This window comes from Blennius ocellaris (genome assembly GCF_963422515.1).
Source record: "Blennius ocellaris genome assembly, chromosome: 15".
NCBI classification, from domain to species: Eukaryota; Metazoa; Chordata; class Actinopteri; order Blenniiformes; family Blenniidae; genus Blennius; species Blennius ocellaris.
In genome coordinates this window covers 18,843,372-18,870,129 of record NC_137664.1, presented here as the reverse complement: position 1 = coordinate 18,870,129, position 26,758 = coordinate 18,843,372, and the positions used below count along the sequence as shown (strand labels likewise).

At 43.6% G+C, this 26,758-nt stretch overlaps 1 protein-coding gene across 2 annotated transcripts in view; it reads left to right on the top strand.

Moving 5' to 3' along the window:
- vldlr (very low density lipoprotein receptor) overlaps positions 1–26,758 on the top strand; it is a 64,190-nt gene that overhangs the window by 16,216 nt on the left and 21,216 nt on the right. For both annotated transcript variants that reach the window (XM_080510615.1, XM_080510614.1), the window contains exons 3-12: positions 4,366–4,488; positions 10,901–11,023; positions 13,855–14,063; positions 17,674–17,836; positions 18,850–18,972; positions 19,824–19,946; positions 22,439–22,558; positions 24,652–24,777; positions 26,124–26,295; positions 26,419–26,643. In XM_080510615.1, coding sequence (XP_080366741.1) covers positions 4,366–4,488; positions 10,901–11,023; positions 13,855–14,063; positions 17,674–17,836; positions 18,850–18,972; positions 19,824–19,946; positions 22,439–22,558; positions 24,652–24,777; positions 26,124–26,295; positions 26,419–26,643 — 1,507 coding nt within the window. The remainder of the gene's footprint in view (positions 1–4,365; positions 4,489–10,900; positions 11,024–13,854; positions 14,064–17,673; positions 17,837–18,849; positions 18,973–19,823; positions 19,947–22,438; positions 22,559–24,651; positions 24,778–26,123; positions 26,296–26,418; positions 26,644–26,758) is intronic.

The window sequence follows — 26,758 nt, the reverse complement described above, 5'->3', positions numbered from 1 at the left end:
ACAGAATCAGGAGGTTGATTCTGTTGGATTTCCTTTGAGATTATCTGCTGTACATTCACCTAAAATAATTGAGTGATGTGGAGGTGTAACGGAGACGCAGAGATAATTACAGCTGCACCTGGAAAAGTGTGATCCATTTATGGTTCCTCAGACTTTCTGTCCCCCGTTGAGCTGCAGATGACAGTCATTTAGTGTGTTTATCATACTTTTATGTTTCCTATTCTTACTCAGGTTATTGCAACAGCTTATTTCTGAAACCAGAAAATGCCATTTCTCAGATGGTTATTTAAATCTGACTGTGGTCACATTAAAACCCTGTTTTCAGTGAAAATGCATTGTTTTCGTCTTTTCATTTTAGAAAGGTTTTGTTTTTATATTGCGATGTCTTAAATGATGTCCATTTCCATAGAAATGGGGGGGGGGGGGTGAATACGCACAAAAAATGTGTTCTAAACCATGGCGAGTACACGGACATTCATATGAAGAGACGATTAAGTTGAATTACTACTCCCGTTGACTTTCAACTGTAAAAACACCAAGTCCCAGGAGAAAATGGCCCCAACGGCAGCTTCATGACTATTCAAGCACGTGCAAAAAACCATCTCCGACAGCCCTGGTGCGCATTGGCAGCGTTTCCACCAGCTCCAAGGACATGAAGCCTGAGGTTTTCCAGAAAGTTGTTTTTTTTTTCCCCGTTTTTAAATGAAGACCGAGTTAGTGTTTTCAAAAGGTTCCACTTTGGGAGCACTTTTCAAAAAAATTCAATTTTCTGTTCCTATACTCGCCATTGTCACGGAAACAGACCCAGAAAATGCCCTCGTTTTTTGATTTTGCCAAGTGACAATTATATGTTGTATGGTTGAATACAAGCATGCCTACTTTCATTCAGCTTGTGGCTTCAGAAAAGATGGAATAGATGGCATCTGTTCTCAGTGTTTCTCACACTGTTATGGAAAATCTTAAGGCCTTTCTTAGATTTTCAGAATGACGTGCACAAAGACAACCTTGTGCCGCTATATAAGGAATTCACAGATGTGCCCTGGTCTTCTGACTCCCGGCTGCCCCTTGACCACATGTTTTGATCCTTTCGTCAGGCTGGTGCCATTCCGGCTGGGATTGGCAGACTTCATGGACTTTTAGCGGGTTAGGTGTGTTGTCTATCACTTTGTTTATGGCAACTTCTAAGGTCTCTGTCACAGAACTCAGACCTTGAAGGCAGGAGAGAGGGTCAGTCTGTGTCTCTTGACGTGTCTGCATGTGTGGAGCTCCAGCTGCATCGGTTTGGATAAACACTCTTCTTGCATCAGTTACTGACTGGTCTGCATTCATCTTCCTGAAACCGCGCATCACCGGGGAACTTCCACTTTTCCACTACAGCGGCATTCAGAAGTCACCATCTCGGCAGCGCTCCACACTGAGTCCTCCCAGCGTCCCCCCGGGACGCGATGACCTGGCGATGGGAAGGTGGCCCATAGAGCAGAACTATTTATAGATCCCGTACTGTGTGCGCGCGTCCAATACTGCCATCTATTTGGGTCAGACGGTGACGTCTGGAGAGATGGAAGAACAAGGAAAGAAAGTGGAGGGAATAGAAGAGCTGATTTGTACTACAGGGCAAGAAAAAAGAAGGTGGATTAAAGATGGTTTCACACGCCATCGTGGCGAGTTTTGTGTGGATGTGGAAGCAAATTCTTCATTGAAACTGTGGACCAAACGACGTTTATGCCAAAACTTTGAGCTGAAACGCCTCAATGTCTTTTTATGAATGCACAACTATCCACAACACACGAGAATAGTGTTCAGTAAACACCTCATGGAGCTGTGAGCTTTAGGCCTTGTTGAAATATTTTATGCATCCGTTTATGACAATGGCGGTTGGAGCTACTTAAAATGCAGCTTTTAAAAACCGCTCCCAAGATGGAACCTTTTAAAAATACTCTTGATGCGATCTCCATGGAAACGGCAGAAACGCTACCACATGCGCACCACAGCCTTGGTACGTAGTGCACATGGTGAGTAGCTGGACGATGGCGGCCTCCAGAGGGTCATGACTCCGTCTGTGTTCTCCTCGGACTTGGTAGTTTTATAGTTGGCAACCCAAGCTATTCATCTGTCTTTGTGAATGTTATGTGCGCATGTGTGGCTTTATTACAAAAACAAACTGCACCCTGAAACATGAAACATGCATTGCTCAAGTTTCTGTGGAAACTGACGTCGTTTTCAAAACGCGTTTCCTGAAACGTAATCGCAAAAAAAATGCGTTTTCACTTCTAATGTAAATCGTGTTAATCACTTCATCTACCAATGCAGCAAAACAATTACTGAATTTGCCAAGTCAACCAAGTAACCCCGACTTATCCTGTCTTGTAGTACCGCTCTGAACCAGAAGATGGAGTTTTGAGTCTTTTAACTTCTAAATCCCTAAATCGGTTGTAAGAATAAATGATGTGGATAAAGCGGGACTGACGGCAAACTGATATATTGATGCAGGTATTCTGTGTTTTAGGACATTAACATTTTGGATATGAAGTTCTCACACGCGGATCAGACTAACAGTAGATTTTCTTGACGGCCCTCGACGTTCCCTTGCAGCCGCCGGCTGCCAGACACGTTTGATTTCTGTCTGGCATCCGGTCACTGCGAGATCGGCCTGTTTAACTTTCAGCCCAGACCGAACCGAGGCGCATGCATATGGGAAATCTGAGACTCTACATTTAATTAATAAAGGAAAAGAGAGAACGGCAGGTTGGTAATGAGCCCCACAGCGGCTGCAGCTTGAAGGAGGGATTTGTATTCTGGTCAGAGAAACTTCAACAGCCTCCAGTGTTCTTCCTGAGCCGCCGGTATACAGCGGCATATAAGAGAGAAAGACGAGCAGAGTATTTGTTCTCTTGAATGACCTTCCTAAGGATCTTTGACCTTGAGGATTCTTGGTGGGTTTTACTCCTCAAACTGTATCATCGTGGATGAGTGACTGCAGGAGAAGCATGGACAAAGGTTGAAGCCATTAAAACAGCTGTGAACACGGGAAATGATTGTCATCTGATTACTATTGACAGCTGAACTCGCCCAGTTTCACACTTAAACCTCTGCACACTTGTTGACACCTGAGGGAAACTATCCAAAGTAACAGCCATTTTGCTATCGGTTCAAAATGTTCTGCAATGATCCTGCTGGATTAGAAATGGACCAAACATGCAGGATGAGTGTCTTGTGTTTGTAAAAAAAACATGTTCCAGTAAGGATAATAATGCCACAGGTTGAGAAGAAATGGTGTTTTGACTCATAAGACCAAGCTCACAAGAGAGAATTAAAAATCCATGAGCCTGGATCGTGAACTAATGAACTAATTATAAATATTTGAGCTGCAGGATGTGAAGCGTAGCTATTATTAACTCCTTTAGCGGAGTAATTTTGTGCTTCGAAAAACCTCCCTGCTCTGTTTTGCCGAGATCCAAAAGTACATAAAGGCATAAAGGATTTCCAAGTTGGCCGGTAGCTGCAGTAGGCTGAACGGAGACGATCGGAAGCTATGAAGCGGCTGTCTGGATGTGTAATGTCGAGGCTATCTTCATCTCACCCATTGGTCACCGTTGAGCTAAGGTCTTCAACTGCTGTTATGAAATTGATCGTTGTCGTGACATTTGAACGTGTCCACCACAAGCACAGGAAAGGAACAATACAAGGTTACCAGGCTCGTTTCAGTCCTGTCGTAGTAAAAGTCTTACTAGAACAGAGAGACTTCAGTGTTTTAAGAATTCAAGTCTCATTTGAGGAAAATGTTCACACCATATATGGATCACATCTGAGTTAGTTTTTTTTTGTTTCGCTTTTTCAAAGTTTCAATGTACAAAGGCTACACAACATATTTTGAATATATTGCAGTACCGGCCTACACAGTGGTGTGAAACACTGTCTTGAATGTTAAATGTTTTCATGCACTGAATTCAAAATGACAATGTGTAGGATTGTCAAAAATTATTTTCTACATTTGACATCTTGAATGGTTTCATACTAGATAGTCACAAAAAACCTAGTTCAACCAGTCACTGATCAGCCTGAACACTGCAGGCTGATGCCCTAATGATTGATTTCTTTTTATCTCGGTCACATGTAATCTGTTATCAAACTTGTACTGGGACATAAATACACAGGTTGATCTGATTACACATTTTGATATAAATCCGTTTTAAATTGGCATATTTGAAGGCTGCATACAGAGGATGGCACCACAGTTGGAGAATGAATGAGCCGCATGTTGTCTCACATCAGTGAACACAATCCTTTTTCCACGTACGGATATTTTGGTCGGTGCGTTTGAGAAGTTTGTCCATTGTGCCTAATGATTTTTGTTTTGTCTTCCAGTGAAGAAGACGTGCGCCGACGTGGACTTTGTGTGTGAGAATGGTCAGTGCGTCCCAAAGCGGTGGCACTGCGACGGGGAGCCGGACTGCGAGGACGGGTCCGACGAGAGCTTGGAAGTCTGCCGTAAGTACAGCTTGGCCTCCCGCTGCTCGCTATAGAGTCGCATCCACTGTCAGCACCCTGTGTGCAACCATAAAAAAGGTGCTAATGCATGAGAAATGGCCGAGGTAATTAACCTACATCCCACACACACGGTCAGCATGAACCCCCACCGCTGCTTTCAATGCCCAGTAAATGTGTTGCATGATGATTGATTGTTCCTGCTGGATGTGCATGTGGAGAGAAGACTGCAGTACAGGTCAGCTGCTCCTGCAGAAGGACTTCAAAAGAAATGCGTCCACTGTCAGGATTAACAACAAGGGGCGATCTATTGAGCACCGATGTGTCACGGTGTTTGTATACGTGTCACATCAGAGGTTTTAATAACTGCAGACATTCGGTGGAGTACCACGACGAGCACCACTGTCAAAGTCGGACCTTCACATTAGGACAATTTGTTGGTGCTCAGAAAAAAAGTGACAAGACGGTCCAAGTGTACTTTTTTACTTTGAACTTGGGCTGTTTTTGGCTTTTTAACAGCCATAATGTAGGTCCAACACAAACTAGATCAACCTGTCCATTAAATTAACCTCGCCCATATAATTTACTCGCCATGACTTGGCAAACTAGGCAGGCCCGTTTAACTCTGAATTGTTTTGCACTGCTTGCCTAATTAGCCTCCCATCTTGTGATTTACCGATACCACCTCGTCGACCGGCTTATGAATGAAACTTGGCGCTTTTATTCATCGACCAGACCGACCCAAACAAGAGCGGTTATAACCGGAATGCTACGACTGGGTTTCTCCCAAAAAGTGCAGCTTCCTGGAACGCGAACCTGAGCGTTCTGAGAAAATGAGACCCCACAATAATTTAATAATATTTAACCCAACCTACCTTAAAGCAGTCGTGTAGCCTTGCCTACTGTTTGTGCCGGAGTGACATAATGAGCCTGGCCTCAGTGATTCACCAGGTCTGAACAGAAGAGTTGAACCACGACTTGAAGTCAGTGCTGCGAAACACATTCAGAGGCCACATGCAGACAAATAACATCTAGAGTAGGTCGGACTGATGACGTAGTGCGGAGTATATGTGAAGAAAATGTCTATTTTCACAAAGCCGAACGATTAACTATCAAAGATTTGCACAATCTCAACATGAAGCCAATTTTAATGAAATGTGCAAAAAAAGTGTGTAATATTTTCATTATACATGTTTTTACAAATTCACCCTGATGGCATCACATTGAGACGAGTTTGATGGCAACAAGCTCAGGTCTGTCGTGTTGTCTACTACTCAATATGAATTTCTAACATTTCTTTTCGTTGAAATGTTTACAATTTGCTTGGTGTTTCGGCTGGATTGGCGCTTGTTGCAGGTTGGTTCTTTCCCCCGCTGGTTAAGTGAAGACTGCTCAGTCACTGGCCTATAAACTTGCCACAGAAATGCTTCCTCTTATCACACCATCAGAGATTTGTGTTTATGCTGGGCAAACCTGTGGTTTGTAGTCAAAGTCTTCAGACCAGAAATGGTAGATGCGTTCCGATTTTCAAGCTCCTGAAACGAGCAGATTAACAAATTGACAGCATGACTCCTACCCTGCTGAAAACTTGCTTATAAACTAATTTCTGCTGAAAGTCCCCATTTAACAAGCTTTTTTTCCCCCCTATTCTCCCTCCCACCGGCGCAGCTCTGTCAAATAAATAAGTTGTTTCAAAGGAAGTATGAAAGGCTGCTGTGCTTTAAATGGCATCGACGTGACGGAGAGGTCTGGAATCAAAGAGATGAATAATGATGGCAGGTGTTTGTACCGCGCTGCGTTTTATAATGAGTCTCTCGTCCGGCCGGCTCGGAGATAAATGAACTGCGTCGTGAACACAAGGGGAGGATAAAGACACCTCATCAAACAGCCGGAGGCGCCACACACCACAGCAAAGCCGTCAAGTTTCGCAAGTTTCCCCCCCAAAAAAGTACAACAAAGTTTGCTCCGTTAGATTATCGGGAGGGGTTGAGAGACGGAATATAATGATGGGTGATGACAGCCAGGGCTGCACGATAGAACGATAAAGTGGGACTTTATAGTTTGTAAAAAGTGCTTTGTGCTTATTGCAAAAGTCTGATTGATTCATGCAATAACGTTCGTCATGAAAGAATCAAATGTAACACGAAATGGGATTCATTTCAAGTTGTAATGGACAAAAGGATTTCTTATCTTGTGGCCACATTACAGAAGCATTAAAACAAAGGAAAATGTCAAAATCAGGGGGCAAGAGAAAGAACACTGAATTCAAAGAACAAATCTCAAAGCACAAACATATGATCAACAACACTTGAGTAGCTGGTGTTGATGTTATAAAAGATAATTGGAGGTTCATCTAATGCAATTTCTGCATCTTTATTGAAATACAAAGACGCACCGAGTTACCAGAAGGCAAACCCGATGCTTCACTGCTCTTTGTCTTTAAAGCTGCAAAACTTCAGAGGAGCTTGAGTTTCTCGAGGAGTTCTTCACAGATTCAGAGACTTCGTCTCACTATTTTAACTGGTTTAACGTCACAAGACCTAAAATGCTCTTCCGATGCATCAATGACGACCCTCGGGCAAAAACATCAGAATATCCATCAGCTCAGAACTATCAGACGCCTGAAGCACTCGCCTACAGTCAGACATCGGTCTTTACGAGAAGAATCTTGACGATACAGTTAAACCTCCGACACGGAAACGATCAGTACTGGTCCTTTCTGGAACCAAAACATTGCCATATTGGAGATATTACTCATTTTACATATCACATCAAGGTTATATCATGTGCTGCTGCTCCTCTGGTAATGTTTAATTCACTGTAAATGATTAAAGTCTCACTTTGAACTAAAGGGTAACGGGTTTGTTGCAGGTCTTTGTGCATTCAGTCATAATCCATAGTGAATGTATTACTCTAGCACAACCTTCATCTGAGGTGAATGAAACCTCTCCAGTACAAGCTGCAGAAAGGTTCTGATCCCTGCAGAAAACTCTACTTGATCCAATATACATCCATCAGCCACTTTATGACCACTGATGGGAGAAGTGAAGACCATTAATCAAATTTGTGCGTGAGCTCCATTGAGCAGGAAGCGACTGTCGTGTCCTCTGTTATGTTAATCAGCAGGAAATTTAGCCAGATTAAGGATTAAAAGGAGGATTTGTGCATCTCCAGACCACAAACCACCCACAACTACTGCAGTTCTGAAGTGGTTCAAGGAAGGAAAAGAGAGCTGATGAAATAATAAAGTGGACTGTTCTAGTGTCTTTCACTACATTAGGAAGTTCACTCTCTTCCAGGAGTGCAGTGGCATATAAAATACTTGAAACTTCTTTTTTTTTAAATGCCATTTTGTTGCACAAAATGAGTTCAGCATGTCCTGTAGAACCTCTTGAGCTTTGAATATATTCAGACAATTCACCGTTTTGCCTCTCGCATTATTTTCTGCCGCAACCCAATTTTGAATCTTTGCATTATTAAATTGCCAGTTGCAAACTTGACTGTCAAAGTGTGTGTGTGTGTGTGTGTGTGTGTGTGTGTGTGTGTGTGTGTGTGTGTGTGTGTGTGTGTGTGTGTGTGTGTGTGTGTGTGTGTGTGTGTGTGTGTGTGTGTGTGTGTGTGTGTGTGTGTGTGTGTGTGTGTGTGTGTGTGTGTGTGTGTGTGTGTGTGTGTGTGTGTGTGTGTGTGTGTGTGTGTGTGTGTGTGTGTGTGTCGGTCAAATGAAGGTCTTGAACTACATTCCACTTTGTAGTCATGTGTGTGTGTTAATGGTGTGGAGTTCCAGTCATAGCTGCCGTGGCGTACGTGCCGGTCAGCTTCTATCGCTGTTATGTCACGGTGCTGTTTGACCAGCTGTTGCACGCACACACACACACACGCACACACACCACCAGGTTTTGTTTATTGCTGCAAGCCCACTTCTGTACATTTTTTTTGATGAATTACCCGCACTCTGATGCTTGCGTTTATTTTTTTTTTCCACGTCTGATCGTTATGTGAAAGGGGTCTGATGTGGCATCGGCGAGAAGCTCAAACAAGTGACTAATTCTCAAACGCGCGTCAACCGTTAACCTTCAACATTAGCATTTGGATTACGAGTTCAACACAACTGCTATCATGAGCTTTACCGTAGGCGTTTCAACGTTTAAGTGAAAATGGACGGCTTTTGCCGTTTTCTGGGCGGCCTTTTCCACAACAACGGAGCTTGAAGCCACCGACGACGCAACTTTTTAAAACCTGCTGCCAAGATGGAACATTTCGAAAATGCTCTGAATTTGTGGTTTTTGTGGGATATACCTACATGGTGCAGTCATTTTGTTATAATGAATAAGCACGTTATTAAATCGGTGCTCTTCATTTTTTTTCATGAAGTCTGAAAACGGTCTTTAAAACTACTTTTGACTTTACGCAGTGTGCAGCTGCGTGTGCGTGACATCGACACAATGTCAACAATTTCCAGTTGATAGCCAGGAAGCTAATTACACAATTAGCGGCCTGCTGTAATCGGTGACTTTGAAATCATGTCAGGTCGTCGGCATTTCTCCGTGAAACCATAAGTGATACAGGGGGAAGGCGGGGTAAGACCAGAACCCTGCTTCTGTCCCAGCAGGCTGGATCCAGGAAGTCCAGCATGGCAGTGCATCACCCGGTCTCCCGGTGAAAACTATAATTCAATAATTCATTCATCGGTCGGAGGCACTTTTCAATTCACCTTCATCTCCTGCCCCAGCGAGCAGCTCTTATCGCAGCGCAGCCAGTATCCACACAGCCCGCCGCTGCTCCTTATCTCCTCCCACGGTGGAGTATCGCAGCGATAAGGGGCAATGCACATCTGCAAGCTGAAATATGATAGAAGGGGAGAGCTAGCTGTATGTATGTATGCTGGGAGGAAATCCTCCAGTGCGGAGGAGGATCAGGACGTAGGCTTCATGCTCCTGCAGCAGATATGTTGTCAGTTAGAGTTGGACCATTTTTTTCTTTTTCCCCCATCACACAGAACCAATAAAGGACTCGAAATAGATGCACACCACCAATAAAAACAGATCATGGGACTTTACCAAGTGCTTCTACACACCAGGGCTGACCATAGTAAGGCAAAGTTATTTGTACTGTACCTTCATGGGCACAAGGCAGTTTAGTGCTTTTGTCGTGTGAGTAGACGTGACTCCCAGTCCAGGTTCTCCTGGGACTTCATTGTTTCTTCTCACCCAGAATTGCAATCCAATTTAATTAGTCCATATGAATGTACGTGATAATTAGTGCTGTCAATCGATTAGTCAGTTAATCACAGTTTTCTTGTATATTGAACCATGCACTGTGCTTTCATGCTCTGAACTCAGTCATTTTTGATCCAAGTACATATTTTGCATGTGTATATCCTAACGGTACGTTTATGTTGTGCGGCCCCCTGTGTTGTTTATGACCCACAACAGCTTAGAATGATGCATCTCATCATACTATGAGGTTGTGACTATAAACTGCCTCTACTGAAACACATGTCGACTTTGTGACCAGTGAAATAATGGTGTCCTGCCACGAGGTTGCCATGTTTGTAGTTTGTTGCTGAACGGTGGTGTTTGGAAGGTAGTAGGATGAAAATAATGTTCCTGCTTCAAGGAGAAGGTCGGTGAGGAGTGTGGTCTGCATTCTGTCACAAAACAGAGCAACAAATGTGAAATGTGGCCTCCAGGAAAAACCTCAAACTCTCCGACCATTAAGAGATGGAGTGCGTCACAGCAGAATATTTAAATGTCGTTGTAATTCACGGAGAATTCGGGGAAAACGAGGCATTGACATATTTTTACATAAAGAGACACTTGTCTTTTGTTGCCATTATTTAACTTTTTATTATTGTTATTATTAACTTTAATAGTTGCCGCTCCAGTCGCAGTATTGTGATTACTTCATAATTCAGTTGTGTTTTTGCCCAAAAGATCATTTGTTCATTTTTTTGCTTTGATTGCTAAAACATTTGCTGACTTATTTCTAGTCTTTTTATGATTGCATCTTAACTATATAAAATCTGTTTAACGTTTTTTTTTTTTTTTTTTTAAAGGATGATTAATAACCTCCCTGATGCAGCTTCCTATTTTTCAACTGGTTCAGATGCTTTGCCGTTTTGTTGAGGAATTTAAAACCAATTGCCACATGGGACATTGGATGAATTTAAATGGAATTGAAGTGATTTTAATCCAGTTTTCGACATGAAATTTCATATAAATGTACATTATGCTCCTGCAAGATTCTTGCTCGTGTTTCATTGCAGAGGACCATTAGGTTTTTTGTAGCCGAGGAACACGATTGAGTTCATAACTTGACGCCTTGTTGCAGTTTTCTCTGGCGTCACTGTGCAGATGGACTGAAGGTTCTATGCGACTCAGTGATGGTTTCATTCGCTCGTCGTTTGTGTTTGCAGACATGCGCACGTGTCGTGTGAACGAGTTCAGCTGCGGAGCGGGCTCCACCCAGTGCATCCCCGTCTTCTGGAAATGCGACGGCGAGAAGGACTGCGACAGCGGAGAGGACGAGATCAACTGTGGTAGGTGGAACTACCCTTTTATTTTTGCACAACTTTGGATTTGGAGTCACAGCATGAACTTGATGTATTTTTTTGCGGGAAGTTGGATTGAGCCGGCATGTTTTCCTGACCCAGTGACCTTGACGTAAATTCAAGAGTCTCTTCACAGCGTGAAAACGTCTGTTTCTCTTCCCAACTGCTCCACTTTAGCTACAATGTGGCTCCCCATAAGGTCAGATGGAGATTTTCTGATCACGCCATCAAACCAGTCTACACGTGATACAGAGTCGGGGCCTTTTCATAAAGTAGTAAGTGGAAACACGAATAGGAAAAATTAGTGAGTTGTTGTGCTCATGGCAAGTCCTCATAGTGAGGAGTAGCCAAGTCGAGTACGCGGTCGAGTACAGAATGACTAACACTGTAGACTAATTGAGCTTCATCGAGGCTGTAGGTGTCCTGAAGAGTTGACCACTGATCTAAACCCGTCATATCCACTGTGTTGTGAAGAGTTTTGACGGTTAACCGATGCTCACACCCAGTCGGGTTCAGATTGGTAGAGCCATCAGGAGTCATTAGTGGAGTTTAGGCTGCGATGGTGCAACAGAACGGGATGTTTGTTTTTCTGCTGATGGATGAGCGCTCCAGGCCAGATGTCGATATTGTCTGCCATAGTCGCTGCATATTTTCTGGCTCCCTCCTCCCACGGACGCCCTAAAAGGGCTGTAAAACGGCTGAATACCACTGTGGATTATCAGAACGCTGATGTGGCCAGAAACCGTTGTCCAGCTGCAGCGCCGGAGCTCGCTCTCCTCACCGCAGCACTTTCACACAAGCTAACAAGCCCGTTGGAGTTTTCCAGCGGCTCTGGCTTATTAAGCTCGGCAGCTGGTGTCCTGTATGAATGCCTCTATCGCTTACCCCCTCCTCCCCCAGCGGTTTATTCACAACACGTCGCAGCGTAAACACACCAGCAGCGTTTTCTTGCGCGGACATTCCCAGATAACGAGATGTGAGCGTGAAGTGGCGCCGCAACACGCCGCTTCATACTAATGAGCTGATCGCAGGAGATTCGCAGAAGGGAGGGTTGGTCCGGAGGCGACTTGACGATTGATGGGTTCGCACAGTTGACGCTTGTGCCGAGAGTGAAGGATGTTATTGAAGCGTGGCGATATTGAGCGTGTGGCGCCGGTGTGTGTGTCGGCGCAGATGGAGTCTGGGTAAAGAAACCACGGAGGCCTCCCGTGGTGGTTCACACTCAATCTGCAGCTCTGCTGTCCTTGAATGACGTCTTGCTGTGATTTACTGCAGTGACCTGAGAGGTGCTCCATGTGAAATGTAAGAGTACATTGCATGGCAGGAGCCAGTGTGTGGCAGTCCATCTGTTCAGTCTCTTGGCTTTTTAGGTGAACCCCAGTTTAGTATTTAATCTGTTACAGGGAAGCAACTCTGTCTGTACAATATTAGTATTGTGGTAAATCAAAACGTTTCACTATATGGGCCCAATCCCAATTCTATTTCGTACCCCTCCGCCTACCGCTTAGCCCTCCGCCTCCGCCTTCCCCTCCAAAATGAGGGCAAAGGGGTAAAAGTTTCAGCTCTTAGATTTGGGACACCCCTCTCCCTCTGCTCAACCCGCCCCTCTCGCTCCGTCTCACAGTTTTGACATCATAATACGGCGCCGTTATATAAGATAAGATATGCCTTTATTGATCTCACAGTGGAGAAATTTACTCGTACATATCAGCAGAGCTGAACCATGGATGTTTGTTGATTTTCCAGCAGGAGCATCGTCCTGCCGTCCCAAATTCAACGTGTTGCAGTAGCTTGGCTGCTTTGTTTTGTTTTCCGCCGTTCCATATCAAGGCGAAGAAATAGACGGAGACATGGATTACCTCATTTTTTGTGACGTATTTGGACTTCAGAAATATTTCCTCATTCACCATGTGAAAGCGGAGGAGCTTCCTTGTTTGCTCAGGGGTCCCGATTTTCAAAACACACATATTAGAAGACTTTGGAACTATACAGTGTAATAATAAAATGTTATAAACACGGTCTCTACGAAACAAATACACACGGAAGCTACATACGGCAGCGCTACTGCCGTTCTTACTATTATAAAACACAACAGGTTTATATAACTTTAGAAGCGTATGTATGTGAAATGCGAGTCCTTGTTGGTGCGTTGTGTGGAAGTTTGAAACTCCTCCTACCCCTCTGTTTAAAGGGTGCATCTGTAAACGCTTTGTTTCGAGGGGTGAATAGCCCTTTCCCCTCCGCCTTTGCGCACTAGTGAAATGGGGCGCCCCTTAGACCACACGTGTTGAACTCCGGTCCTCGAGGGCGACAGCCCTGCACGATTTGGATGTGTCCCTGCTTCCACACAGCTGATTCCAGCACGTTTTCCACAGGGAAAACGTGCAGAGCTTCGGCCCTCGAGGATCTGAGTTTGACACCCCTGCCTTAGATACTCGTGAACGCGCATTTCTAAGGGGTAGGGGTAAGGGGTAGGGCTAAGGGGTAGAATTGGGACGCAGCCTTGATGTTCATGCTGAAATCTTTACTTGTGAAGAAACTGGAACATTACAATAATAGACAAACTTTAATATCCACCCCCTCCCCCGCCAACAAGTTTTCTTTCTTGATTTTCCATATAATAATTACAAACTTGCATGATTAACATGGATTGGAAACAGTCGCCAGCCAACATGCCTGCACTCATTTCGTCACTTTTCCAATGGGAATGTCCTTTCTGTTGAATCTTCATGAAGTTGTGCAGAAAGCCTAACGGAAAACAACGCTATGTTGAATATGTTTGACTAAGCCGTTGAGCCCCACTCCTCCTCTCTCTGTAGGAAACATCACCTGCACTCCCAACGAGTTTACGTGCGCCAGCGGCCGCTGCATCTCCCGTAACTTCGTGTGCAACGGCGAGGACGACTGTGGCGACGGCTCGGACGAGCTGGAGTGCGCCCCGTCCTCCTGCGGGCCCAGCGAGTTCCAGTGCGGCAACTCGTCATGCATCCCGGCCAGCTGGGTGTGCGACGACGACGTGGACTGCCAGGTGAGAGCGCCGACGCAACGCCGACGAGACGAGGAGAATCGGGTCGACAAGGTTCCTCGGCCTGGACCCGTGAGCTCAATCACACTGTTAGCGAGCAGATTTGCTCATTGAAGTTCCTGTTTACATTAGAAGTGCATGATGACGAGGGTTTGCACGAAGCAAATGTTAACGGATGCACTTGAATGGAACTCGGTGGATTTATTGACACGAGGATATTCAACGTTTATTTGCTGATGGGTGGATGACCTGTGACGACTAACATGTGGGGACCTCATGTAGATTACAGCTCTGAAAGAGATGTAATCCTGCGTCATTTAGGCTCAGCGTTGATGGGAATTAAACAATCTATATTACAGGCGTCACCACATTTTAGTTCAGGGGCCACGAACGGCCCAGTTTTACCCACAATAGTACTCACAATTGCAACATAAAGCAAATTTAAATGAAGCCTTCCCATCAAAAACTACAAAGAAAAGTGACCCCGACATGGCTTTGATGCTACTTTGAGTACTACTGGAAGCTAACGTTCATGGCAGCATCGCTGATCTCTCAGCTCGGGTCTCAGCGTTGTGTTGTGTGGAAACTCTTACCGGCCAATTTAGTTTCACACCCCTGCTATGTATAGTCAAATACATTTTTTTTGACTTTTAGGTGTGTTATGTATGTTTAGAATTTTATTTATATGCACATTTATTTACTTTTACTACTTTTAATCATTTTTTTCCCACCAAAACCTCCCTTTTTTTTTTACATTTTAATGGTTTTCTATTCATTCCTTACTTGTCGTCACTTCTTTTGTTTCCATTATTGCCTCGCCAGTCATGTTTGAATAGTATTGACCTTCCTGGAAGGTGCTGTTCAAATCTTGTTTAATGCTCGCATTGATAAAAGAGGCGTTTTTGTGTTGGCTTTAATCCTAACTCAATGAGTCACTGTACACTGATTAAAGTGGGCTTTTGCTCAGCTTGATGCTTGGAAAATTATGACGCAATCAGCCACTTCAAATAAAAACAAACACAAAAATTGCCCATGATGCCTTTTTCAAGCCGTACCGAAGTTGACTATAAGCTGCAAGTTAGGACTTCAAAACGAAAAAAAATGGAAAGACACACACCCCACATAATTCTTCCTACAAACTCCTCTTCCCTGTATTGAAGTGCCCAGTTTCCCTTCCCCGGGTTTACAAACGTGTGGCTCCACTGGTTCTGCCAGTTCAGCAGCCTCTGGTTGTGATCGTCCTGCGTCATCTGTACACACACGTGCACACACTTTCTACACGTGGCAGAACAAGCGCCACACCATTATCTGAGCATGTATGTCATTTTCATGAATGGGTGCGAGGACATGCTTCCGCCCGCAAAGTCACAGATCAGGTCTTCATCATTCCCCCCCTGCTCCTCCTCCTCCTCCTGTCTCACACCCAGCAGCAGCACACGCACCTTCTCACTCTTAAAAAAAAAAAAAGAAAAAAAAGCCGGCTTGCAAATGATTCATTGGTTGTTTGAGCTGATGAAAGATTGAGAAACTCTTCCCTGCTGCTCCCACTCTGTCCACTTCTTTTATCTTTTAACGACTCGGTTACTTCAGACTGAAACACTTTGCCGGACACATCACGTGTCGACCTCAACATCTGTATCCTTGTCCCAAATTAGCCTTCATGTCAACTTCATTTGTTTACATCTGAGTTTTAAGAAGCCTCCCCGTGCACAGCAGCTGGTCAAGACATTTGAGAACTGCCTTTTTATACTAAAATCCATTCTTGTGACCAAACATCTTTTATATGATTGAACGTCTTCACACTCTTGGTGAATACATAATTTTTCACGATATCCTTGATACTGAAGAAATGATCCAGATGATGCAACGTTTCACTCACCAGCTTTTGTGATGAAGTTGCTTAGTAGATTTTCTGCCGGTGTTGTACGTTACTCAAACTGTGTGCAGAGCAGGGATAAACGCATTAAAATGTGCTGCAAATTTCATGTTCTTGGTCGATTCTTGCATGTAAATAATGCAGCGTGGATTCTGACACTGACCACACGGCTTTTCAAGTGAAAATGCGTAATTTTTTTCCAATTCGTATGAGTTTCTGAAAAGTTGTGCGTTTCCATGGCGGAGTCAGAAATGCTGAAAACGACACTTTGTATACGGGGCCACGAGTCGGTGTTTTTTGTAATGAAATGACACGCACACAAAAAAGTTCCACATTCAGATCAGTTTTCAAAAAGTTGTTTCAGTGACTCTGAGCACCGTTGTCGTGTAAACTGACGCCTAAAACGCAACCAAAGCTTTGCGTTTTCACTTTAAAATGTTGTTGTGTAAATGGGGCCTAAACCTGCTTTATTTGGGTCTGATTTACGAAATGTAATAAATGTTTCAAAGCATTTCTACAGCTCAGAACAACATTGCTGATTAGACAAACATTGACATTTTTTTTTTTTACATTTCATTTGTCATTTCATGTTTTACTAAAGGAGACTTGCATATTAATCAGTGAATATAGCCCCGGGGTAACTGAGTCTTCAGAACTTAAAGTGCATTACATAACTGATTTACTTCCAGGTCAGTGTGTTTGGCTGTTTGATCTCGTCTTGCATGCTGGGGGATTTTAGTTTTGCTTGCATTTCAAGAAGTCCTCCCCACGCTGGTCTCAATCTGTAGAACCCACTCTTGATTGTTTACATGTTACACATCTGGATGATCAACGGCCACCATGTGCAGGAAACGGTATCATTGGTTTGACAGATGTTCTCTGAAATGATCGGAGGGATTAGTTTGCTTTCCTACTGAGACTTTGAACAGTCGTCACTGTTTATTCTGTGAAGTAAAGCAAGACTCTTCAGGGAGGTTGAAGCAGAGATTGAGGTGACGTGAATTGCATGAAGTTCAAAAGAATGAGCCACCACAAAGTGTTTATGCTGCACAATCATCTGGATCAGAGGAACTTTTTTTTTTAACGTAACATGTAAACAATTTAAATGTCAGGCCACAAAAATGCAACGACATGCACAAACGCTACCATGTAAATTAGTAGCATCTCTGTACACTTACTGTTTAAATGTTGGCATGGCTTTTGATATTCAACAGTACCGTTTATAGTAGGTTGTTCTTGTACAATCAGGAACTCAAGCCAAAAAAGGTGATCGGTCGGGAACACAGTGTAGCATCAAAACAATCTGTCGTTCGGCCTGATTGGTGCGTTTCACCACTGATCAATGAGAAGAAGCGCTCATGTATTGCTGCTGCCTTCTTTGTTTGTACGTCCAGATTCCAGTGTGTGTGGAATGATGGTCATATGATAGTCTGTTTGAGGCTCATGTCTGTGGCTGGTGTCAGTTTGCTTCCTTGATTCTTTCTTGTTTAACTTGTGTGTTGTGGAAAACAAGGACTGGACTCCCCCCCCCCCCCCCCCCCCCCCCCCCCCCCCAATAGCCTTTTGAATTGAGTAGATTTTGCACTTTGAAAAGAACCGATGGGCCCATTTAATTTTTTTCAATCCAATTCATGTTTGTGGTTGCCTTCCTTTGACGTGCTGGATCCCGACAGACTTTTAAAGAGGTCTGTATTCTCCCCGATCCTCGGTAAATCTGTGACCTCTCTTCCACCACAGGACCAGTCGGATGAGTCACCGACTCGCTGTGGCCGTCACCCAACGCCGCCGGCCAAGTGTTCGTCCAGCGAGATGCAGTGCCGCTCCGGAGAGTGCATCCACAAGAAGTGGAGGTGCGACGGAGACTCGGACTGCAAGGACGGCAGCGACGAGGCCAACTGTCGTACGTAGACGCGCACCTATCCCTACCTACCTCCCCTACCCTACCTGGTCCCGTTGGGATCAGGGCTGTGAAACGCATTGTAGATGAGGGACCACATGCAGTCCAATGTAATCTTGCCAGAGGTTCAAGGCAGGATTACTATTGCAACAACACATCAGTAGGTAAAACTAACCTGTCTCACATCGGTTTAGTCTCAGCTCACATTCAACATTAGTGGGTGAACAAGCCAACGCTTGGTGAATCCTGCTTCACATTGGCAGGAAAGAGTCTATTAGTTCCCCTTGGTAGATTAATTTAGCAGAAAATCAATGCGTTTAGCATTCATTTAGAAAAACGCACATTGAACCCGACAGTACTTGATCTAGTGCAGAAACAAATGTTCAGTGTTGCTCCATTCACCAATAGAACAGATTGAACAAAGTGAAGTCAGATTAAATGTATAAGATGTCAGATAGAAGAAAATGCAATAAAAGGGAAATAAGAAATGAAATGTGTTTGGCGAAGATGTTTTCAACAGCCTTTTTGACCTCCTCCCAGAATTTTCCGTACAATGTCAAACAATGAGACAATGTTCCTTTGACTTCTGTGCATTTTGGGCTTATAGCTGGTATGTTTATTATTTATTCATCCATCTCTCTCTCTCAAGTTTATTTTTTCAATATCTATGTAATGCAGAGTGACCTGCAGCACGCTGAAGAAATATTGGTCTGTCTTACTGCATTATGAGGCCGTTATTGTCTTTGCCTGCAGGAATTCAAAGTCTGTCAGTGTTTGTTTGCCGTGAGAAGACATTTTCTTAATACATACAGAGCACACAGTTAAGTTGGGAGTGATTCCAGCTGCGAACAACTCATTTCCAGTAAAACCTCAATTTGGGGAAATTTAGTAATATTTGGGAAACTCAATATAATGTAACAATTGACAGGACCTACGTTATTGCCACATTTCATCTCATGTATATTCTTCTACCATAATGTTGATGCCTGATAGTTATTCGCCTGTGTGTTCTGCAGCTGTGCGTTCGTGTGGAGCCGACCAGTTCAAATGTGACGACGGAAGCTGCATCCTGGGCAGCAGGCAGTGCAACGGCCTCAGAGACTGTGCGGACGGATCGGATGAAACCAACTGCAAAAACAGTATGTGGCATTTTTGCTTGTGTGTGTGCGCACAGCTTTCAATACAAATGTCTGCTTTCAGTTTTTCACCCCTGAAGGCGTCGTCAAGCAGTATTTAAATGCGTTTTCCTCCAAGGTGTGAGTCTCTGTGTTTTGTATTTCACCTCAGGCTGTCCTGAGGTGCAAACTGTCTGTGCGGCAAAGCTTTTCTCATCACACAAGATGTTAAAAGTAGGAGTGTTTGGAAGTCTTGTGCTGTCACTACAGTATCATGTCTTCGTTTGGAGCCGACATCACCGTCTGTCACATTGTGAATTGTAGTTATCGTATCGCACAAACTCGTCTGATGGAGAAGGAAGTTCCGTTTTTAGCTTCAATACTTCATCTTCATGGGTCTTGAACTCTTATTGGCGCTGAAGAAAACAGACTTTGCATTTTCTTGCAGGGGTGCAGGTATTAAGGCTCATTTCCTCTGTAATGAGCGCCTCCAGAGTGGAGCCACTCAACGGTGCCAACTCGTGGCCCAACATGCCAACTGCATCATTTTCAACATAAAACGCTAAATCAATGTGTTTTACGCTTGTGTCAATGGGGCATTATTCATTTCCAACTGAAGACTTGAAGTCTGGTATAAACTAGTACCATCGCACAAACATTTTAATTTAAGTGATTTCTAACCATAAATGTTTTTGAGTTGGAGGTGCAGACACTTCTTGGCAGCCCTGCAGTGGCGTACCACACACACATTCAATTTATTCCTCTTGCAGTTTTGTAAAAGTTCTATCCGAGTTTGTTTAGGTGCTATAGTGAACTCACCATTTTTGTCATTCCTACTTAATTTTCTTTAACTCCAATTATGTTGTTCGCCTCAGTGTCTCAGTGCAACGGGCCCGAGAAGTTCAAGTGTCGCAGCGGCGAGTGCATCGAGATGACCAAAGTGTGCAACAAGGTCCGGGACTGTCCTGACTGGAGCGACGAGCCCATCAAGGAGTGCAGTGAGTGTCGACACAAACCCACTCTGCTGCGTTGCTGTACATCGTTCTCCTTTTACGATGGATTTACGATTTTCAGTGGATGACTATAGTTACCTTGGTTTATGTTTATTCTTCAAAATGCTCGTGGATCCCTCTCGAAGATTCACGACCTCCTGTTGAAAACCTGTTATTTTAGAACCAAATCGAAAAAGGCGATCTCTGATAGTAGAAGCACTGCAGACTGTTGCCCTTCAGTAAGTTCACATGTCTTCTCTGGTGGACAGAGTCCAGGAGTTTAAATCAGGCAAGAAGGGTAAATGTTGATTCACACTGATGCGATGTGGACTGCCTCAAGCGCTTCAAGCTTCACCTCTAAATAATTCTCTTTCATGGATCACAGGACTCGCCGTAAAAAGTGATTATTCTGCTTCGCACAATCGGAATACTAAATACGGCGCGGATCACACCGCGGCCCAGCCAGACGAGAAGTCCTGTCAGTAAATCCTGTTTCACTCGGAGAAACGCTCGGCCCAGAGTCGATGGTTCTCCGTGTAGCAGTTTGTCGAGCGCGGAGAGAATTATGACTTGATGAATAGAATTTTTAGTGGATTAGGGAAAGTCTGAAATAATCTGTTGATAAGTGACTGAGAGCAGGTAGATGAGCAGAAGCTCATTCAGGGCTCATTGATATGACGTTTTCAAGTGAAAACCCCAAACGTTTTGCTGCATTTTGAGTGTCTCTTCACACGGCGACAGTGTTCACAGCCTTTGTAAACGGCCTTGACTGTAGTAAATACTTCTGCACATGTACAAGTAGATGGACAATAACTACAATGGTGGCATCCACAGTGTCATTAATCCCAGTTTATATTCTCCTGGTACTTGGTAGTTTTCTAGTTGAGTCATCGTGATAGCAATGCAACTTGATCCTCTGTACATACGAATGCAATAGTGCTGTGTTTTCACTTGAAATATTGCCACATAAACGGGGTCTGAATTCATTCGTTTAAAAACGGATGGAAACTTGATGGAAAGGTCACCTTATGTTGTGCACCATCTCAGCGATGTAGCTGCTGACCTTGACTTAAAGGTTTAGAAGTAACATTTTGAAATCGGTTCTGAAATGGAGAGGGGTTCAGACCGGAGTCATGTGAAGACGAGCTGCTGGTTTCTGAACCAGTTTTTCATTCCAACCCGTGGCGGGTGGTGGTGGATTACAGTAGTTGAAGTGGTAGAACATGAATACATGTATGACTCTGTCGGGTTTGGATTGTATGGATTTAACTGTGGAGCTGAATGAAACATGAGGATTTAATGTGAGGACGGACTCGAAAATGAGAACAAGGTCTCTTTACTCTTTAATGGGAGTCGTCTATTCAGGTGGGGAGCTTTGTGGTGAAGGGTGAAAGAGTTTCCATACGTATTGACCACTGCAGACCGAGGCGCCCAACCCAGACCACACACAATGGGAACAGTGCCACAGTTCGCCGACTGCGGCTGGTCATGCAGCAGGAATTGATGAACGAAGCGCAGACATGGCGTCGGAACACGTTGGCGTTGTCCAAAGGGGAACTGAACTGGTGTTCTCAAGATCTATCGTCACTGCAATATACATATCACAAAAGACTGAATGGACTTCAATAAATTAGGTTTCCATGCTCTGTACCTTTATGCCGTCTATGTAAGCGGGTCAATCAACGTGAGAGATCGTATTTCACTTCATTATTTCAAGGTTGCGTCATACATGGTGGCAACAGGCTAGTAGTTGGAAGCATCAAAGCTCAAAAATGAAGAAAAAAAACAACTAAGTAGAAAACTGCTGGTAGAAGCTGCAGAGGCGGGTTTGATTTGAAATGTGAAAAAGAATGAATCCAGTGTATTGGTCTTCGTAAAATTGGATCCAAGAGAAAGATTTGTAACACAAAGACATCATGTTCTTGTGTTGATTTACCACATGTCATATTGCGATCTAAAAACTCTATTGTAACTAATATTGTCTTAACCTTGTAACCTTAATAAACTAAACTAAATATGAACATGGATCATGGATGTGTACATCAGCGTTGTGCAGTGAAACTTGATGTTCAAGATCCTTGTCTGACGGCGCAACCTGTCAAATAAAAAGTATTAAAGATGGCCTGTGTTATACAGCCTGCAGGGTTACATTGATTCCTGGAGCCATGAACACCCAGAAGACCTGCCTCTTGCACAGTTGTTTCCAAATGAAAAAAAAAATGAAGTTGGGGATTTCTGTACTTGAGGGAAGCTGGGATCTGTTGAAGGATTAGCCTTCTTGTTCGCTTCTCTCGGTCAGACTGCGTCGTGTCCACAGATCCTCAGGAGTGCTACCTTATTGACAATACTTGGAACCACGCGGCCCAACAACTGCATGACTTATTACTGTTTTCCCACTTCCGACGAGCAGAAGAGCATCAGTTGCGTGTACATGTTTACCTTCATGCGTGTGGGCTGGGTTGATAATGACGACAAACTCCTGTGTTCCTGCCTCCAAGATTTCAACGAGTGTCTCCTGAACAATGGCGGCTGCTCGCACATCTGCAAAGACATGGTGATCGGCTTCGAGTGCGACTGCACGCCCGGACTGCAGCTCATCGACCACAAGACCTGCGGAGGTACTGAAACTTTCTGCTCCACTAAACGACAGCTTTCTATAAATCTTTACCTGGTGACGTCGGCATTTTATTCCTTTAACATTCAAAATATAATCAATTTAAAATCAGAGCCACGCTCATATTTTTTTTTTTTTAAGGTTCCAGCTTTTGAGTGTTGTTGAGGCATCTATTAGTGTTGTTTGAGCAGTTTATTTCAAACAAGCAAAATAATCACTAATTGGATCAAACGGTGAGTGTTTTTGGCAAAAATGGGGTTTGCATGTCTGTCAAAGAATGGAAGTACCACTTTATTAAATCACAGCTTTTCTCGTTAAATTCACAGTAATTTGTTTGACTATTTTCACGTGTAACTCCCTATATGTCTATCCCTGTAGTGTTTGGGGAAAATATTTTTACCTCAGTTTAAACATTTTGTATTGGAACATTTCTTCTGTTCTACAGTTTCACACCACAAACTGGAAAAAAAATTGTCTTATTGGTAAGTCTTGGAGCTAAAATTTCTCCTTAAATTAAAACCTTCCCTTTCACCACATTTTGATTACCAGGGATGCACGGATACAACTCTCTGCTACTAGTACTGATAAGAGTACTCAATGAATGCCACTAAACTTGATTTCTACTCCAAATGACACGTAAAGACTTTGCGTCGTCTCAAATCACCTCTACATTGATGCTACTTGAGCCTCCAACAGCATTGAACGCTCCAGTATTCTACTGCGTCGACGGTACGCAGAGGTCAATGTGTCGATAAATGTTAGGCCCACAGTACTGTAGGCTGAGGGACTGAGCTCATGGTGTGTCTGCCGTACTTTATTCATGTGTAGCATCGTTTTATGTGCGAGCCCATAAACCCTTTAACATTTAGCATGTAGCACAAGGAGCCACTGAACCGTTTAACATTTGGACCAGCAGAATTGGCCTGATGTTGCTTTTGCTCCATCAGATTTGCTGGTGGGACCGAGGAAAAGTACTCCATGCAGTATCGGACCCGATACTGGTATGCGTGTCTGTGCATCATTAAAAATATTATCAGACAGGACCTGTTTGCAATTCTACTAAATCTTGAAACGTTGGTAATCCCTCCGTCCAGCCCTTTTTTTACTTTTTTATAATGTAATCAAAGGAAGCATTGTTGTTATAGGTTTCAAATCCCTACACAGTAATTTAGACATGGATGGATTCTGGAATTAGGATTTATGATCCACAAAGTGTTTTATATTGAAATGTTTTTCCAAACTGAGACGTGAGCAGGGAAAACTGAAGAGTTCTAATGTATGACTATGTGCTGCACAGCATCAATCACTGAAACCCTTGTGCCCCGACAACAGCCAACTAAACTCCTTTTGCAGAACAATTCAAAGCTTCAGACAAGAGAGCAGAGAACATGAGTCCAGTCAAGAGTCCTCAGCAGCTTTGTACCTGATTGGAAAGAAAAAAAAAAAAGACTGCAGACTCTTTGTTGCGCTTCATCATAATCTGGTTCGATCGGAGCAGAAGCACGAACCCCGTCTCACCCAGAATCCACTAATCCATCAGGGCGGGTCAGACGCAGCAGGCCGCTTCACGCTCGTATTGTGCACTTCCTGCCCCCGACGGCCTCGGTGTGAAATGTGATTAATCTGCTCTCCTTCAAAGCCTCGCTTATTCCCCCCCCCCCAGGCAGTGGTCCCACACAGTTTCGTTAGTTGGCCTGAAACTCTGCCTGGGTTGTTTGTAAATACGTGTAATCCCGTCTGGAATGAACCCACTGGTTGAACGGAGGCGCTTAATCTACTCCCAGATGTAAAATTCCCTCACTAAACGCTCCTGAAAGCGTTCGCACATTTCCATCGGAGTCGAGTGAGTGCCACTCTGGCAAAACGTCAACAGCAATTAAAGCTTTTAATTAGCATTTAGTGCAACCACAAATCAAATCGGTGTACAGTCTCATGCAGGGAGAATCCAGGGAGTGTTTTTTTTTTTTTTTTTTTTTTTCAAAGGCAAGGTGTCATTTAATTTGAAATGAAAAGCTGAACGTCGAAGTCAAAGCTTTTAGCAGACTGGATGAGTCGAACTCTGCACGTAGCAGCTGTCGTGCTTCTGTCCTCTCGCAGACATCGACGAGTGCGTCAACCCCGGCATCTGCAGTCAGATCTGCATCAACCTGAAGGGGGGCTACAAGTGCGAATGCCACAACGGCTACCAGATGGATGCGTCCTCCGGCGTCTGCAAGGCCGTCGGTGAGTCCGCCGCCAAGACCTGAACTCTACAAACCTGCTTTATGGCTTCTTTATTTTTTTTTTTATTTTCCTCCTTCAGCACGTCGGTGCCAGAGACGTGTCAATGTGAGGTTCTGTTCTGTCTTGTGGCTGCACAGTTTGTTTTCTGCCTTTTAAAGAATCATTGTGTTTAATCAAAGACAAATTCAACAGTATGGTTCTCCAGAAGGAGGAAGATGCTCTATAATCTGGATGTTAGCACTTTATCTTAAGTCCGGATTTATATTTATCATGATGACCTTGCAAAAAGGCAAAACCCTTTGAAGGTAAATTAATTCAAAACAAAAGACTATAAACTGGTTATATTTAAGAAAGGACTAAATACTTTTCTGAATTTTATCTTTTATTCTTTGTTTTTTTAAATGGAAAATGAGTTACAAATGGAAAGCATTGATAGGATATATACAAATTAATTTCTAAAATAATACAAAAATCAGGCAAACTACAATATGTCTAAAAATGGCAGTAGCAGAGACTTGGTGTCAGGAAGCGCTGGCATGTTTTGGTAAGTATATTCACTATAGAGACCTTGAATTCCGAACGTAGATTAAGTTTTTAATCGATCATTGGTTCAGCGTTAACGGACTGAAGAGTAGATTCGTGAAATAGTAACTTTTAGCATAAAAAACTGTATCAAAATGCAGTCAATAGGCAGCAGTGATGCAGAATGAGTGTGAAATGGTTTGTATGACAAATAACAAGCTCAAAGAAACTTTATTTAATATTAATCACTAGCATGATTTTTAACGCGTTATTCCCAATACTGTTTATATGTATGCTAATCTCAAATAATCCAACACTTTGTTCACTTCATCTGGTCATGAAAATGCAGTGAAAATGAGGATCACCTCGGTTATAAATGTGTTAAAATATTTTGGTATCTGATGAATCAACTTGGCAAACTAAAACTTGTGAACCAGGAAGATGTTGAAAGAAACAAAGTCTCGAGAGTTGTGGTTCAGCTGTGATTGTTTTCCTCTCTGGAGTAGAAAAGCATTATTGTGCTGGTTGTTATCAAAGACCATCTTTATTTCCTGCGGGCTGACTCGGGTTTGTTTTTGCCAGCAGCTCATAGAAAGCTGTTGTCTGAGCTAATTGTTGTGTATCGACATTTTATGTATATAATGTTTTTTGTAATGGAAATTAAATCTAAGGGTTGTTAAAGAATGATTTACATTAGATCAAAATGACATGCATTTTCTAAAGTTATTTAATCAAAGATGCTTTTGAGCTTCGATTATGTCTGAAGGAGAGACGAGTGAGTCTCGGTCTTGACAGAGTTTAACAGAGTCTCATCCGGTTCTCAGGCAAAGAGCCCTGCCTGATCTTCACCAACCGCCGTGACATCCGCCGCCTGGGCCTGGAGAGGAAGGAGTACACTCAGATCGTGGAGCAGCAGAGGAACACGGTGGCTCTGGACGCAGATTTCAACCAGCAGCTGATATTCTGGGCCGATCTGGGACAGAAAGGAATATACAGGTAGGTTTACAATCGCAGTTTTAGATCGATTCCCAACCCGTCGACGGGTGACGGAGGTTGTTCGTCCTTTTGATAGCATCTGGAACGTCTTCATGTGGTGGCGTCTTCTCTCTGCCCTCTCAGTACGGTGCTGGACAAACGTGGTGAATTGGGCGCCCACAAGAAGGTGATCGACAACGTCCAGAACCCGGTGGGAATCGCTGTGGACTGGATCTATAAGAGCCTGTACTGGTCCGACCTGGGCAGCAAAACCATCTCCGTGTCCAACTTCAACGGAACCAAGCAGAAGGTCCTGTTCAACCGAGGCCTCAAAGAGCCGGCCTCCATCGCTGTGGATCCACTGTCCGGGTGAGTTTTTTTTTTTTCTCTGGGTGCAAGACATCACCATTTACTACTGAAGCACTCGGTTCGATCACTGAGTGCTTCCCTCAAACTGTAAAGCTTTCATCTCTGAAAGACCACC